At 48.2% G+C, this 18,028-nt stretch overlaps 1 protein-coding gene across 1 annotated transcript; it reads left to right on the forward strand.

Moving 5' to 3' along the window:
• Positions 1–10,911: 10,911 nt before the first annotated feature.
• Positions 10,912–16,506, forward strand: LOC130573142 (solute carrier family 22 member 13-like). The gene is made up of 10 exons (XM_057365374.1): positions 10,912–11,298; positions 12,588–12,691; positions 13,156–13,310; positions 13,421–13,589; positions 14,015–14,135; positions 14,381–14,475; positions 14,959–15,173; positions 15,889–15,997; positions 16,141–16,351; positions 16,480–16,506. The coding sequence occupies exons 1-10, from the start codon at positions 10,927–10,929 to the stop codon at positions 16,504–16,506; spliced, it is 1,578 nt and encodes a 525-aa protein (XP_057221357.1). The 5' UTR covers positions 10,912–10,926.
• Positions 16,507–18,028: the final 1,522 nt, after the last annotated feature.

The raw sequence follows: 18,028 nt of genomic DNA on the forward strand, positions 1-18,028 counted from the left end.
CCTGGGGAGGAAGGGACTGTTCAGTCTACCACTCCACATCACTGAGCCCATAGTTAGGTTTCTAAATAGAAGTTGTCATCTTGCATCACAAAGACCTGGTTCGAAGTGTTCTAGACCACARAGGAGTTTTGCTTCCTCCCCAGAAAGTAAGTACATACCCAGAATTCACTGATTTACATCTAGAACACCATAAATTTGAAAAACATGACAAAAGAAGAACAGGAACATAATTTTCAGTTCCACACTGAAGGCTGAGCKGGAAGAACACATCATAACAAACTGAGCATATCTATTTTCAGGAGAAAAAACACTTAGACCTCCCCAATTCCTTTAGCAGGACCAGCTGCAGAAATAGCAGAGTTAGTTATCTGGAGAGGCTATTCAAAATTTTTCCAACACTCCTTTCTTATGCTTGTTTGTTTCCATCTCAGCTTCCATCACACATGCTTGTTTCATTTCTCTTGAACTGTGGAGMAATTTTAGTAAGCTGCAAACAGGTTGCTTGGGCAATTAAAATTATTCCACATAAACTCAAATAAATCCAAATATCCTGCACTGCCACTGCTTAAAAATACCAATCTTATTGTTTGTGTTTCTGGTTTTACAGGATTTCTAAATGTCTCAAAGAGCCATTTATGAGGCTAAGATCATTTAGAACATGTTTCTTTCACAGTATTTCCATCAGCTAAGAACTGAAATATGAAGGGGAGACAGATGCTGCATTATTTCAGCACCATGCAGGGCTCCTTGAGACACTGAAAGAGCTGGAGAGAAAAAACAAATGCAAAGATTTGAAACTCAAACACAAGCTGAAGGATCAGCTCATATTCTCCCAGCTTCAGACTTTGCAATAATAAACCAGCAGAGCAATACAAACTTTCAGATCCCAAATGAGTTGTCACAGCTTTTCTGTGATTTTTGGGTACAAGACATGACATTGTTCACTGTTCTTTGCCCTTGTGGGTCTCTGCGTTCTCACACAGTAGATATTTTCAAAAATAAACAAGTTGGGAGGATTACCTGGACCTGGGGACAGAGGACAGTCGGTATTGTCAGAAATGGACCTCCTTGAGGATCTGAGCACAAGTTCAGCTGCAGATCTGGCTCTCTCATAGCAGTGGACAGGAAATAGGTCACATTTGGAATGCCCACAAGAAGTACTGTCCTTCCCAGCTCTGTCAGTCACTGGCCTCCCCACGGACACTCAGCCTTAAATCTGACAGATTCGTGCTCACCATGGAATCACAGAATCATTATGGTTGGAAAAGCTCTYTGAGATTGAGTCCAACCRTTAACCCAGCACTGCTGAGTTCACCACTAAACTCTCTCCCCAAGGGCCATATCCACACATCTTTTAAATCCCTCCAGGGATRTTGACTCCAGCACTGCCCTGGGCAGCCTGTTCCAAGGCCTKACAAGCCTTTCTKTGAGGAAATATTTCCTAAYRCCCAATCTAAACCTCCCCTGRCACAACCTGAGGCCATTTCCTSTGGTCCTATCTCTTGCTACTTGGGAGCAGAGCCCGAGTCCCACCTGGCTGCCCCCTCCTTTCAGGGGGTCATGGAGAGTGAGGAGTTGTCCCCTGAGCCCCCWTTYCTCCAGGCTGAGCTYMCCCAGCTCCCTCAGCTGCTCCTGGTGCTCCAGACCCTTCCCCAGCTTCTCTGCTTATCAACAACACAGGCGTTTTCAGGATGACTTCTCCTACTATATAAAGATTTTAATTCACACAAGGGAAAAAAAGGCAACAACTGATAAGCCACAATCCAGCTGCAACTTTCAGCACTGCAGCAATCAGCAGGGTGCTGGAAGAGCCTTCCAGGAATACCCTATAACTACTTTTCACAGAAGCCTTAAGATAATTTCCTTGCCCACAATGCCATTCAATTGCTTCTAATCACCTCTCTATCTTCCAGGCCATTAGGGAGGCTTATTCCCSGGGCTGACAAATACACTTCTGAAGAGCAAGAGTGTTTGCCATGCATCAGACAACGAGCTTCGAAAATAAATCCCCCTGTGAAAGAGACCAGTATCCCCCATAAAAGGTTATCCCACTCTGGAGACACACTGCAGGAGTACAGACATCCATCCCCAGTTTGGAGGAGAGAGATCCTGTTTGTTTGCTAAACAGCTCTGCTTCCTTCTCTGGTCATGATTATATTAAAAGCAACTTTTTCTTCTACAACACAGACATGTTGAGTAATTCTCTCCTCTGCCAAGACACAGACCCTTGTGCTGGGTGAGAGCTCGTTAGTATCAGAGGAAATTCTKCAGTCACACTGGTGAAATTCACCTKGCAAATGGATTGATTTTGTACAGCTACATGGGCCTATTTTAGGGTAGATGCATCACCCTCCAGATTCTCTTAACTGGACCTCCACTGAGTATAGTGGGAATTTGTACACCCATTACATCTTGATTCACTTACACTTCCTAAGCTCTGCCCTCTGCAGAGGATTGGAAGAGCAGAGGGATGCTGGGATCATTCAGACTGAAGAAAATACAGGGATTTTGTTTGTATGCTTTCCTCTAAAAGGAAGGAAGAAGACTGAAGATGTTAAACTGATATGCTTGAAAGTGTTATCACAGGAAAACAAAGAAGGTCTGATCTTAATGGTATGTTCAGCCAAAAAGAAGTTAAAAGTTAAAAAATTAAAAACTTAAAAATTGTTTTTAAGTCCCCCAGGTGTGTGTTGCAAGTAAAAGACAAGGTTCTTGTTCCCTGTCTTGTTCTTGTCCATGACAACTCATTTCTTAAGATACAGAAACACCTTTCATATTCCATAGAAACACAGAGTCAGAGAATGGTTTGGTTTGGAAGAGATCTTAAAGATCATCTAATTTCAAAGCCCTGCCATGGGCAGGAACACTTTCCACTCAATCAGGTTGCTTGTGGCCCACCCAGTCTGGCTTTGAACATTTCCARGGACAGGGCATCCACAGCTTCTCTGGATGCCAACTTGTTTAATGTGACCAAAGCTAAAATCTGGCCATCAGCCCAATCCACGTGGGAGAAGAAAGTAAACTTGCCTTTTCTGTGAATTGTCAATACTGCAAAACAGGGTGAGAACAAAACCAGAGGGATCAGAGATCTCCAGCAAAACTGTGCCAAATAACCCCCTTACAAAGAGGCAGAGCTGCCCTGATATGAGGGTCAGTACTCAGAGCACGGGCCTGTCAGAGTTAGGCTGGGCTCAGTTGTGCTCCTTCTGGGGCTTTGGAAAGAACTGAATTTTCAGATTAACTCACAGCTAAGCTGAGCCTCTGCTCTGCACCACAGTGAGGAGTGAACAGAGACATCCTCGCTGCCACCTGCATCCTTGAGTCACTTGACCATGCAAAGCACCTGGAGCTATTTCTGCAGCTGGGCTGGTATCCAAGATTCTTTATCCCCTCTCTCTCTGCACTAATCTGGCTGGTGCTGGCAATGCTTTCCAGAGAGATCCTCTGGGCTTTTCACATACAGAGGTGTTTGAGGAATCAGGTCATGGCACACAGCACAGTCCAGAGAGTAAACATAGCAGAGTAAAGCACCAGATTCGTGGASCTGTGGAAGCTTTATGCTGATACGAGCTGCCTTTCCAGGGTTTGGACTGTGTGTCTGTGTGAGCAGCCATAAGATTTCAGTGATTCCAGGAGATGAACCGAGTTTTTGAGTCAGAGCAACATTTCTCACCTCACTCAATGTTTTTAAATTATATAACTGATTGAATCRTTTACTCTCAACTACATATATTTTTATCAGAGATTGAAGGGTGATCTGTCTTTCTGAAAATTGACCCATCCAAGATGACAGGTAAATTGAATCAGACAGGAATCTGAACTCGCACAACAGAACTGCATGAAAACAAGAAAATGTAATGAGAGTAGGAGATTCAGTAAATTGCCTTGCAGATGCACTTCCAGGTGGTCATGATTCAATTATTTAACCTCAGTTTCTCCTTCTTCAGCCCATGTTGAAAGRAATGTGTGCCATCTGCCTGAAGCCTGTCTACCCCATGGAGCGTGTGGTCACTGACAATGTCTGTGTGCACCGCTCGTGTTTCTGCTGCCAGGTCTGCGGGAGGAAGCTGAGGTGAGTGGGAGGACTCAGGTGYATTTATGTTTAAGGGATGTCCAAGTAGTTTCCACCACAATTGCCCAAGGGTAATTCCAACAGAGCAGGATTCAGGAAATGAGAAAAAGGGCAGGCAGTTTCCCTGATTCCATCTKCCTCTCCATCACTGGAGGCTGAAGTCTGCCCACCTCAAGACTGCAGACMCCTGTGGATCAGGAATCTGCATGGATGGTGGTGCAGGGGTGAGCTGAAACTACAGCAAATATTTGCAGTTTGGGAAGATTGACAGGGGATGCAGTTGGAGGAGTCATTTGGGYACCTTCTATGTTCATAGAATCATTAAGGTTGGAAAARGCCTTTAAGATCATCTAGTCCAGCCATTAACTCAGCAMTGTCCACTACTAAACCACGTCCCCAAGAATCACATCGAGTCAGGTAGGTTGGAAGTACTCTGAAAGTCCCCACCCAGCCTTCTTCAGGCCCAGGGAGGGCAGGAGCTCAGGAACAGGTCCAGGAGAGGTGTGAATGGCATCAAGGGTGGGGATTGCACAGTCTTTCAGTTGGGGCCCCTCTTTGAACATTTACCACCAGTGAAAATTATTTTTCTTGTATCTCATCACAATTCCCGGTGTTACTTCTTGTTCCCATTGCCTCTGGTCCTGTCCCTKCCCAGCTCAAAGAGCACTGCAGCCCTGTCTTCTCTAAAACTTCCCAAAAAATAAACACAGAACACTGAGTTTCTCTCCCTTAACCTTCTCCTGGTAGGACCTGTCAACCTGTCAGCCTCTCCTCAGATGACACCTGTCCCTCACACTTTGGTGGCTTTTTGCTGGATTCCTTCCAGTACATCAATGGCTTTCTTGCTGTGAGRAGCCCAAAACTGGACAAAGTATTCCACATGGAGCCCTGTAAAAGACAAATGCGGAGGAGCTGTCACTTCTCCTGGCCATACAGCCCACAGTGTAGTTGTCTTCCCTGTCACAAAGGCACAATGCTGACTTGTTTTCAGCCTGTCACTCCCTGGGACAGCCACCTCCTGTGAGGCTGTTTGAAATCCTGCATCCCCTCAGCTCTGCAGACACTTCCTCCCATCCTGCAGTTGTTGTGTCATGGGAACCCTGGGCACTTTTACCCATAAGGTCCATGCTGTGCATACAGGGGCAGGGATAAAGTGCTGGTGTGAAGCCTGGCCTGTACATGAGGAAGGGATTGTGGGATAACCTGGGCTACAGCCCCGGGAGGCATTGCAAGGAAATGTTGAATTTTTCACTTGCTTTGGTGTTTGAAAGAAAAATCAAACATATTCTGAGAAAGCCAACACTACTTTTGAAAGRTTTCATTCTTCAATCCCCTCCTCCCTTCCCCACTGAAAAGTGATTTTGCTGAAAGCCTGTCAGTCAGCGCCACAGCTCCCCTCCCACACARCCACTGACAACTGTGCCAATGTGTGTTTTCCAGCTTGCAAARCTATGCTGCCCTCCACGGGGTGTTTTACTGCCAAGTTCACTACAAGCTGATGGCTGGGGCTGGAAGCAGAAGTGAGATGGGAAGGCTGGAGCACCACCATGTCCAGCACAGACCACAGCCCTGGGATTGGTGTAACAGGGCCAAAAAGGCTGAAATGAGAGAGAAACCCACAACCTTCGATGTGCAATGTGAGCTGGCTGAGTGCAGAAACAGCAGGGCTGTCCTCTTGGGGAACAAGCTCAGAACAGTCTGGCCACCCTCAGAACCAGCCTTGGCTGYAGATGGGGAAGCTGGAAATGGAGTGTGTTCCTGGAAAAAGCCTGCACTGAGCCTGCAAATGTACCAGGCTGCAGGCAGCAGGGCAGGCAGGATGGGGCTCAGGGGTCAGGAGGCAGCAGTGGAGAAGGGAAGATTCTTACCTGGAATTACCTGCACCAAGGAAACAGAGCAAGTGTGCTCCTGGCCYAAGAACAGCGAGCAGAGAGGCCGTGAGGACACCAGGGATGGGGASGTGCCTGAAGGGCAGCCATGGGGGAAGGTGTCCCAGCGAGTGGCTGCAATCCAGCAGGGCCAGGCCCAGCTGAAGAGAGGAGCTGCCTGTGCCTCCTTCCCTCCAGTCCTGGAGCCTGTGAAAGCCCTGCCTCATGGCTCGCTTGCCCCCCACCCCACACGCCAAAGCACTAAACCCACCTCGTGGGTGTACCTGGGGGGCAMAGGGGRCTGYATCCTCCCCACYACAGAGCTCCCAGTGACACAGAACRAGGTCTGTGGGTCTCTGAGCACACCCAGCCAAGGAGGCACAATGACAGATGACAGGTCTGAACTGATTGTAACCACCCCAGACACTGCAGGGGCCAAGCAYCACCTTGGAGAGGGAATGAACAGCACACAGACCAATCACGTGCCAGGAGACCCTAAATCCAGAAACACCACAGAGCTAAAATGTGTAGCTGAGGGTGTTGATCCCCCTAACAATGAAGCTGAAGATGACTATTCCTACTCTGGTCTGTTGAGGACCTCTTCTGCATCGTCTGATTCCCTGGAGCCAGGAGGACTGAGTGCGTCACCTGAGATCCCTGAAATGCTGAATGAGAAATCAAACACCAGTGAGTTCYCTGGGAAACAGATGCCAGTAACTCTGGGGGAAGGTTTGCAGCCATCCATGAGTGATTTGCCTGGAACTGAGAGCAAAGGGGCAGAAATTGAGAAGACAAAAGAAGAGAAACCAGTAAGTGTGTCAGGGTCTCTGGGAGAGCCKGGTCCTGAGCCTACACCTCAGGAAAATGAAGCTGAAAAGAGCAGAATCTCTTCACGTGGTTGTCCAGATGATCACAACGTATCCTCTTTACAAGAAACAGAGCCTCAGGACACAGATGGCCCACTGAAAAGTAACACTCATGAAAGTATTTGGAGACCTGATACTAAATCACCTGACAAGGGTTCTCCAGTACCARCAGACACACCCCTGAAAGGAATTTGTGCCACTTGTCCCTCACATGATGAAGTCAACAACTCCAAGTCAAAGGATTCCAGGGAAGCTCTTAGTGAAAACACCTTGCATATTTCTGAGCAACCAGCCAAGGCACTGGAATATTCCAAACCAAATATACCCTTGGACAAATCTGGAGGCCAACCAGTAGGTGAAGAAAAAGTGGATCTGAAACTCCCAGAGAAAAGCACTGTGCCTGTGTCACAGACTGGTGCCCAGAGCAAGGAGGCCAGAAGCAGTCAAACCTGTAAAGAGGCATCAGGCAAAGGTTTCAGGCTTGGGAAAAACCCCTTCATTACCCTTTTTGGCTCTGAAGACAAAGGCAGAGCTCCCAAGAAAGAAGCAACAACCCAGAGGAAAGCCACAAAGCCCCAGTCAGCCCTTTCAACTCTGTTTGGTCACTCCTCAGASAAGAAGCAAAGTCCACGAGAAAAACCTGCAGGATCCTCAGAACAAGCAAATATTAATGGCCAGCCAGAAAAAGCCCAGGGCCTTCTCAGCTCCTCCAGCCTAGCCAAGCAAAAGRCCTCCAAGAATGATCAGCTGCCACAGCCTGGAAAGATGGAGGTGCTCCCTAAACATATCCAGGGGAGCTCTGGAGGATTCTCAGGCTCTGCTGAAGRCAAGGAGACTGATGTCCTGTTGTCAGCTCCTGGCACAGCCATGTCACATAAAAGTGACAGAACTGAACTTGACTTTCATGCCCATCTGTCTTTAAATAGTCAGGTTTGGCAGCAACAGGACAGTTGTTGGCCCCCACTCCTGCCAGCACAGGAAAACCAGAAAGAAGCTGCAGGAATCACAGAAGGTGGAACAAATCCTCTAAGGCCTCCTCCAGAGCTTGTGCCTGCAGCTGACARCAACAAAAATCTCACCAGGGAAGGGAATCATCATGGTGCTCTGCCAGAAACCCAGAACCTGCTGAGTTTGGATGTCCAGGACAYAGTGGCACAGGATGGGATCCCTTTTTCACCAGGAAATTCAGAAAAGTTACCCAGGGAAGCTGAGCTTCAGTTCAGCAACATGGATTTTCTGGGGGACAATAACTTGTTCTTCCCTGGAGGACAGGATTTTCCCAGCACAGCAAGAAAAACTCCATATTCAGATTTGCAAAACTCAAAGGCAGAAACTCCACCTTTCTTTGATCCAAACCCTCCAGATTTATTCCAGGAAACCTCAGCAGAAACAAATGCCTCACTAGAGCTGTGGGATACCTCCAGCCTCTCGCTTCTYGATGGGCAGGATGAGTTTAATATTAGAGAGCTGGAAGGGATTCAGAGCTGTGAACTGCTGCTGCAGCTGGATCCACAGTGCCAGGCTCCAAAGGCAGCAGAAGAAATGTTTGGAGTGGGTCACAGTGCTGAAGGYTCCACAAAAAAGCATCTTCTCACACAGGAAGACTATTTTCCCAATTTTCCACACATGCTCACCAGCAGTGCTTCTGAAACTTCTAACCAGGGTGTCTTTGAGCATTTTGATGTTGATTCAACCAAAACAGGCCAGGAGGGTTCTGAAAAAATGCACAGAAGCCAAAAAACATCAGGAGCTGAAGAAGATTTTGACAGTCTGTCTTCTGAAGACTTGGAGATGCTAAATTATGACCTTTCAGAGAAGGAGTTCTTCATATAGGTGGAAAAAAATAGGTTAAAAAAGACACATACCCCTCCTCTAAAGCACAAATTTGCTGATATGGGACCAAAAGTGATTTTTGAAATCAGCTGCACAATGATGAGCAAAGTAAAATGAAATTACCTTGCCAAGGTCAGAAGGACAGAGGAGGGAAATGAACCCTGGTGTATTGAAATCTTGGGGTGTGGGGACATTGCTACGTCTGCTGTCCCTGTGCAATTGCACTCTGCTCCTCTCTGCCTGCCCTTTGCATAAATATTACATAACATAAATGTTATAGGAGTTAACAATTATACTAATGATAAACAAGCTCACAAGCAGCCCCAGAGGGGTGCATGAACACGTGCACTATGAAAAGGGTTATAGAGCATATCACTTTCACATGTTTTAATCAGCTGCCTGTAAAAAAAAAAAATAAAGGTGTTAAAATGCTTATTTTTTAAAACAGAACAAAATGAAATAAAATGAAATTAAATGAAATAAATTAAATAACATTTTAAAAATGAAATTCAGTGATATGAACTTAAATGAGATAATAAAATAAAATAAAATAAAATAAAATAAAATAAAATAAAATAAAATAAATTACCCCAACAACCTCCCTGCCTCACCAGTGCCAAAATAACACTGACTCTGTCAGATCTGCTGGAGGAATAAAGCTGCTTAATAATTGCATCTGCTGCAAAGCAGTGTCAGTGCTCTGTGCAGGGAAGCATAAATCAGGGAAAAGAGGGATATCCTTGAAATTTCTGTGACTCGTCAGGTGCTGAAGTCAGTCTCACTGGAATGGGAGGGAAGACCATGGGCAACACACAACAGGATGAGCCTGAAGACTTGAGCTTGTTGCCCGTTGATGGAGAAGGCAGGACAGGGTCAAAATGTCTTTGCCAGAGCAGAGCTCCTTGGCCAAGTCATCCCACAAAAAGGCCAGAGATGGATTTAGGGTGAAAGGAACCTCTGGTGGTTGTGTAGCTCAGCCTCCTGCTCAAGGAATGTCTCKGAATAATAACAAGTCCTTTCATCCAAGGATGTGGATGCATAGCCAAGTGATGTGTTTGACTGAGTGGCATGTGCAGATGACACATGCACAGTGCTGGATTTACACAACTCTTAATAACATTTACTCCWCTCTCCCTTTACTCCCAATAGCACTAATGAGTAATGATCTCACTTTCCCATTCCAAATTAGGGGGTGATGCTTCAAAATCCAATATTCTACCCTTTTTCCCATTTCCATAAKCACAATAGTACCATTCTCACTCATGAAACAGCAGTTCAGGTTTGTGTGATCCCTCAGTGACCTTGCTGAAGGCTCAGATGTACTATGGGCATTGAGAGTGGACAAAGAAGGACAAAGAATTTGAGGGGACACATGAAATKATGTCTTCAGCTCTGGTGAAAGCAGCCAGGAGACCTTTGCCAAATCACACATGAARTGTCACACATTGAGAGCAATCCTGTTTACCAAGCATAAAGACACAGCTGCTCAGGAAGTCTACCCAGGCAGCAGCTCAGATCTGCAGCAGAAATCAGATCAATCTGCTTTTCAAGTGACAYCAGAACCTCAGGCAAAGCCAAGTTGGTGCCATTTCTCAGATCCTGTGTACTCTGTCTGTCTGTGTGTGTATCATGCTGTTTTTCCTTGAGGGTACTCTCCAAGCCAGATCTATTTTAGGATTCTCTCCAAGACACCATTGCTTAGATCTAGTTTTATGACTAAGTGGGGTTTTTACAAATGAAAATGCATAGCTTGGGACACAGCTGTCAAGATCCAATCTACTGGACTACCAGCCTTATTTCCTGGTCCAGAGGAGAAGTGTTCTGCTTTTCTTCCCTGTTGTCTCCATGATGGGTTTTATAGCCATTAATCCATTAATGGGAGCAGCAAGTTTMCTCCTTTTGCTTCACCACACTCAGTAAAGTTAACCCTGATTTGTAGAAYCCCAGCTTCATGCCTCAGACAAAAACCTCATGCTGCAGCACCCTTGCCTTCAGGAGGCCTTGTGAGGCACTCCAGGCTGGAAAAGGACAAGCTGTCACTATCCTATCTCCAATAGTGGCAATGCTCTGGCACCTTTGTTCTGTTCCCAAGAGCGGGGAGGGAATGGCTGGTGACAAAGTACAGCCTGGAGGAGTGCAGTGTATCATCATAATGGACTGGTGTGCTAGTGCAGGTGCTSATTTTATCACACTGGATTAGGGGTTTAGTGCTCACACAGTTTAAACATTAATATTTGCCTATTTAAGCCATAGGCACCAGTGTGGCCTGGCCATAGAGGTGCTCGCCATGGCTGAGTTTGGAGATCTTTTAAGTGCTGTGGGGGAGTGTGGGCTGTATCAGAARCTGCTGATGCTGCTCCTCTCCCTCCCACTACTTTTCAATCCTTTTCAAATGGTGGCCCARCTGTTCATGGTTGTGGAAGTGCCTCACCACTGTGACACCAGCTGGATCCGCRCYGTCGGCCCCAACCTGACRGAGGAAGAGCAGCTGAACCTCACCCTGCCCCGGGGCGCTGACGGGCAGTTCGAGCAGTGCTCCATGTACTCRCCCGTGGACTGGGACCTGGATTCCATCRTGGCCTACGGCCTCAATGACACGCAGAAGTGCAGCAGTGGCTGGGTGTACCACACAGAGCAGCCGCCGTCCCTGCTGACCGAGGTGTGTAATCRCYGTTTGATGAGACCRGGGTGTGGARGGGAGGGAATGGGAATATCCTGACCTGTGGTTTGGTCAGCCAGTGCCAGCTGGGGTAGCTGAAATTCACTGGAGGATTTTGCCTCCATCACACAGATGGCAGCTGTAATCCTTGCAAGGTTGTTGCAGGAAGGTCTTGGTGCAGATGCCTGGAGAGGGCACAGGCAGTGATAGTGGGGGTGAGTCCAGCATGTGTTCTGCCCACCATCTGTCCCTTTACCAGTATCCAGATCCTTGACTTTATGATGTATCTGCCTGGAGGGACCTTTTAGGCGTCCCTACCTCAGTTACTTCAGCCTGATTCTACTCACATCGTTTTCTCTGTGAAATACTTTACCTTCCAAGTGCTTTTAATTGATATTTCTGTCACTGATATCTCCAGAGACCTTCAGGGCTGCAGCAAGACATTCCCTGGGCCATGCAGTTGAGCAAAGGCCTTGTTTATCATCATCTTCAATTTCTCTACTCTGCCTTATCTCCCACCTTCTAGTTGAAAAGGTGGTGGTAAGTTAAAAGTTGGACTTGATGATATTGGAGGTATTTTCCAAACCAAATGATTCTGTGWTTCTCCCTCTGTGGACCTTTGTTTCTTTCTCACCTTCCCTCATTTCTCCTCCCTCCTTTCCTATCTCCCAGCTCCAGCACTTTCTCACAGGTACTATCCTTGGAGCTGGAACAGAGGAGAAAGCCCAGCCTCTGGCGTTTGGAAAGGCTSCTTGGTGTCCCTGAAGCACCAAGGCCATTTCAGAGAAAGCTTCTCTGGAGATTTCAGCAGCTGCTGCATCCCTTCCATTCCTATGCTGGTCTTCCTTTACCAGAGGAGGTTCTTTGGTTACTGCTCTCTTCTTCCTTCCACCCTGTGCTGCCTTTTCCAGCCAGGAAATCCATTCAATAACAACTCCAGCCAATAACAAATCCAGCCAATAACAACAGCCTCTCACCCCAAGGTCCCACTTTAAACACAACTTGCTAACCAGCAGGCTCCCTCAGGGGTKTTTGGGCTGGAGGGGAGCCCTGCAGATCTCAGCACTCAGGAGATGTGCACTGGGATGCAGAGGCATGCTGTCCCGCCATTCATTTGTGCTCACCATCAAGGGCTCAAGCTCTTGTGAGGGGTTCTCTGCTCTCAGRGGCTGCAGCAAGAGCTGAGGCACCCAGATCCTGGATCCACCATGGACCAGAAAGGCTGCCCACTCCCAGAAAGCATCTGTGGTCTGTCAAAAACAACAACATCTGTTTTTTCCTTCCTCTAGTTTGACCTGGTATGTGACAGGGCGATCCTGAATGACGTCTCCCAGTCTGTCTCCATGGCTGGACTTCTCATTGGATCCATGCTCTTTGGGATGCTGAGTGACAGGTGAGAGAACACACTCCCTTCCCAGAGCCTCTGCCCAGCACCCAGGGACAGCCCAGTTGAGCRTGCAGGCTGTCCATGACTGAGCATGAACTGTTCTCCTCTCAGGACTCAATCCCCTTGCCTGAGAAAGGGCATCTGGGGCTACCTGAGGGGTCTGTAAATGTCTGAGGGTTGAAAAGAGAGGCAGATATAGCTTGGGGGGAAGAGGTGGGGAGGGGAGGTTGGTCATCAGGAATCACAAGTTTAGCTCCTGTCGGTGTCTCAGGCTTTGTCAGCACCATGATGGGTCAACAGTGGAGACTGATTTTTCTGCACTTTGTTTCCTGGAGTGTATAGAGGAGCTTTGTTCACATAGATATCAAACCTCCTCTGGTTCTCAAATTACTTTGAATCCCACCTGGACTCTTCCCTATCCCCATGGGGTCTCTCCTGATACTGACTGTGTCTTCCCTCTTCTTTCACAGGATAGGCAGGCGGCCAGTCTTTCTCATCTCCGTCCTCCTCCAGGGCTTGTTTGGCCTGSGAATTGCCTTTGTGCCCCATTTCTATGTGTACATGGCCTTCAGGTGTGTCGTGGGAGCTGCGGTGGCAGGAATTATGGTKACAGTCGTGGCCCTGGGTGAGTAGAAGGCCCTTGCCCAGAAGCAGCAGCCTCACAAAATTCAACAACCAAAGAGAGTCCAGCATGTTTTGGAAAAGGTGACCGTGAACCTTTGTTTTTCCTCTCAGCTACAGAATGGGTTGGAGTCTCCTACCGGTCAAAGGCGCTGCTGATTACTCACACCGCTTTCGCCATTGGACAGATGTTGGTGTCTGGTTTGAGTTATGGGATTCGCAACTGGAGGCTGCTGGAAATTGCAGGATCTGCTCCACTGTTTGCCCTTTTCTTCTATATCTGGTAAGCAGGAGCAGGACAGAGCTCCTGCAGACACAACAGTGATGAGGGGGTGTGAGGGAGGAGGCAGCAGCAGCAGCTCAGGGCCAGGCTGGCTCTGTCCCACTAGAGTGCAGGTGCTGGAGGAGCTGCTGTGGAGCTCAGCACATCTCCCTGGGGCACTGGGCTGCTGAGAGCAGCAGCTGCTTTGCTTCAAATCTCCAAATGTGGCCTTTGGAGCTCAGTTTAGGCCAATTGGACCCATCCATCCCATGGGCCATTCAAGAGCTGGACTCTGAGCCTTGTGGGTCCCTTTTAACACAGGATGTTCTGTGGTTGTGTGATGTGACTCTGTGGTGGCCACGGCTCGCTGGATGTGGTCCCAGGGAAAGGGGCTGTGGGGCACTGAGCAGGGCCCAGCAGCATGTCCTGCCCTCCCCTCCTGGCAGGGTGCTCCCAGAGTCAGCTCGCTGGCTGGTGACCAAAGGYMGAGTGGAGGAAGCCAAGAAGGTCCTGCAGAAGGCRGCAGCCACCAACAAGCGCAGCCTCCCACCAGGGCTCCTGGAGCAGGTACTGGGGGGGTTCTTGTCCTCAGACACTGCCCTGGGCCTTGCAGCATCTCCTGGAGCTCAGCTCATCCCAGGAACATCTCTCCATTCCACTGGGGGTGGTTTGGGGATGGACTGTGGGGGACTGGTCTGCCCTCCCTCCCAGAGTCTGTTTCATCGAGGCTTTCCATGGAATGCAAGTGGAAAAGCAGCTGGGCATGGGTTTCCTTTTCCTGCTTTGATTCTTTGTCTTTCTGTGTTTTGAAGTTGAAGCCTGAGCAAGAGGTCAAGTCTGGAAGTTTATTGGATCTCTTTCGGAAGMAGCACCTGCGGAAGGTGACGATAATCATGTCATGTGTCTGGTAAGACATTCCCCAGTCCCCTCTTTCAAAATTTCTAGGTGAAAGAAAAGAAGCTGATGGTTGACAAGAAACTGTAAATTAATGYGATTTTGGTGGTCATTTAWAAGTAAKGTGTTTATCTCCTATCATTTTACCYGCCCATRCTGGTCCAGATTTACCTTGTCTGGGCATGGGAAGATGATACTCTGGGTTTTGTTAGAAGGGCTTGAATTCCAGCTTTGGAAATCCCTGGGCCTTGGAGCAGTTTTGTGCCTATCAATAAGTTYTGGGTTCAGTCTGGAAGTTTCTGACCATATGGGGATCCATTCTGCTTTATCTCCTGCAAATACGTCCCACAGAACTATCACRGGTTGTGACTAGAGGCAAAATAGAGATTGTTGGGAGTTTAAATAAGTTTTGTGTTTTAACCTTTCTAATTTTTGACAACAAACCCCCATAAAACCATCTGGTGACATGTTCTATTCTGCTTTACTTGAATTTCAGGTTTGCAGACAGTATTGTCTACTATGGGCTGAGCCTCAGCGTGACAGATTTTGGTCTGGACATTTACCTGACTCAGCTGGCTTTTGGGGCAGTGGAGTTTCCAGCTCGAATTTCCTGCATTTTCCTGCTGGAGTGGTTTGGGAGGAGGAAAGTGCAGGGCATTCTCCTGTTGCTGTCTGGCGTGCTGTGCCTCATCCTCACTGGCATCCCTGAAGGTGAATTTTCCCCAACCTTCTCATCCCCACCCTTGCTCAGACCCATCCTCCCCTCCTGGCAGACCCACACTCACTCCCAGGGGCTCAGCTGCCTCCAGTGMCACATCCCCAAAGTGGTGGCTTCCYCACAGCTTGGATTCCTTCTCCCTCAGGGCTCTGCCTGGTTCYTCCACAGCTCCTGGCCCTTGGCAGGCAGAATCCATTATACATCGCCACCCACCAGACACCTCCAGCTCCCAGCAGACAGGTGTAGCAGGAGAGGTGTTTTAAAAGCCACCATGTCTCCCTTTTTTAGATGAACAGAAAAAGAAAATGCCCACTCCCCCCAGTTTGTGCCCCTGTCCATACCACACCCTCTTGCTGTGCCAGTACTGTGAGTGAGGCTGAAGGAAACAGTGGAGTTTCCTGATGCTTTCAAGGTCAGGGATGTGACATTTCCAACTAAGCACTCCCCAAATCCCTGTGGTGGCTCAGCAGCTCACTACAGTTGCAGATCTAGAAAACGCCCAAGGCCTGAGGAGAACTCTGGGTTYTCTTTGCCAGAGGGTATTTCCAGCTAAAGGCATGCTGGAACTGATGTCCAGTGGGTTAGCTTGTAGTTTACTTAGCAAGTCCACTAGAAAGGGCTGTCCCAAGAAACCCTGCTGCAGAGAGTTCTTGTCCCAAATGAACATCTCCTGGAGATTACAGTGGTGGTCTCTCCTCCTCCCCTCAGACCAGCCYGTGGCAATCACAGTCCTGGCCATCATCGGCAAGTTCACAGCCACGGCCTCTTTCTCCACCTCCTACGTCTACGCCGCCGAGCTSTTCCCCACGGTCGTCAGGTGAGCTCTCCCCACACATCAGGCCTTCCCTCTGCCCTGGATGGAGGTGCTGATGGGGCAAGAGCCCAGTTGTCCCCATAGCCACTCTCAATCAGGGCGTGCTGCTCCCTGCCCACACCTCCCACTGCCCCTGTCCCCCACAGGCAGACGGGCGTGGGGCTGTGCTCGACCATGGCRAGGGTGGCCGGCATCCTGGCCCCACTGATCATCCCCCTGGACCAGTATCACCGAGCCATCCCCATGGCCATCTTCGGGAGCATCCCGGTGGTGGTGGCCTTGTTCTGCATCCTGTTGCATGAGACCCGCGGTGTTGAGCTGGCAGATGACACAGGGAACAACCAACCTCCAGCTGAGGTGGGTACTGGGAGCTCCGAATTTAGGGAGAAAAACCATCCAAAACTGTAAATTTAAGGCAAAGGAAAMATCGTCAGAATTGTAGATGAAAACAGACTCATGTCTTCCTCCTTCCTTCTTATCTTCAGGAGCAGAAGACTGGAGAGTTTCCCTGAGACACCAGAGAGGATGAAGTAGACTTAGATAARGACATCTGCAGATGCTCAGAGAGCAAGCGATGATTGGACAGGCATCTACTAAAGGTCTAGTCTGATTCCATCGTTCTTGAATCAGACCAGTGAGGCATTGCTGCCTRGAAACTGGTCTTTCAGATGATGAACACAATATCCACGGKCACAGGGAGAGGAGATYTGTGTCACTCTGCCTTTGCAACAGATGCACTTGCAACTGTCCCTGAAACCCAGTTTGCTCATGCCTGGCTGGCCTCCCAGTGTGTTCCCCAGTCCTTTGCAAGCTGGTACCCGTGGAACCATCCCTGTCGTGTTTTACAGCAATAAAGAATCGCCAGTAGAGTGGTTGTACTGGGCAGAAGCGGGCGCTGGGCTTGTCCCTCCTGCACTAAATCCCTTGGGTCGTGGGGCTGTGCGTCRGCCCGAGCCTCGACGTTTGATCAGGATGTCACTGCACCCCTGTCACACACGTATTTAGCTTTTCTTTCCATGTGGTGTTGAAGTTGAGTTTCTACATGAATAATATAAATTATGCTCTGAGTTTGATAAAAGAGACACTTGTAATGCAATATGTGAATAATAAATGGTGTTGACTCTTTTTTTTCCTACTGTTTCACAGTTGGCCTTTGTAACTGCTCTTGGCTCTGGAGTGTTTTCTACACAGAAATTGTAAGTCTGTAATTTAACACRCAGATGGAAACGTGCTTTGTTTCCATCAGACACAAACAATGCAGAAACAGAGTGTTAAAGCAGAGTGGCTGAGTTCAAAAAGGACTTTTTACTTTTTCAAAGTCTTCAGATGAACAATCTGTATTTTTCTCTACTACCAGCTGTAGAAGTTTTCTGAATTGCAGGGGATGGCTGCAGTTAGATACCAAACTATGTGGGCATTTGGGGAGCTTTCCCCAATCACAGTGAACCCTTAACAGTGACCTTTGGCTGGCTGCTGCCAGCTCAGTCAGGACATTTTGGTGTCATCTAGTGTCATGCAAAGGGAAGAGAAGGGTGGGCTGCTCTCCTGTGCAAATTTATTTGCAAGCAGCAGAGGATGTATTTCGGTGCCCTTTGATGAATCCMTCTCCTCAAGCACATCACTACTCTGTAAGAAGAACACTGGTCACTCAGATTTGCTGCATCCTTTGGTTTCTAACCTCTTTGTGCKCTAGTAAATGGTGTTTTAAGGGCTGGGTGTCCCAAGTCTAGGCTAGACATTTTTGTAGGTAATACCAATTTTGTACTTTTGCTTTGGTGAACAAAATCACCCTAGAGTCACATGGAACCTGGCCATGGCTGGAAATGGGGTGGGGAGTTTGCAAAATCTGGGTTTTGACGCTGAAGGGAATGGAGCTGGGGAAASKYAYGGAACACCAGGAGCAGCTGAGGGACCTGGGCAGGGGGAGGCTCAACCTGAGGAAAAGGAGGCTCAGGGGGGACCTTCTCACTCTCTACAACTCCCTGACAGGAGGCTGTAGCCCGGTGGGGGTTGGTCTCTTCTCCCAAATAACAA

The sequence above is a fragment of the Malurus melanocephalus genome, unplaced genomic scaffold, assembly GCF_030028575.1.
Source record: "Malurus melanocephalus ecotype Western Australia unplaced genomic scaffold, MMel_1.1 scaffold_52, whole genome shotgun sequence".
In the NCBI taxonomy this organism is placed as follows: domain Eukaryota; kingdom Metazoa; phylum Chordata; class Aves; order Passeriformes; family Maluridae; genus Malurus; species Malurus melanocephalus.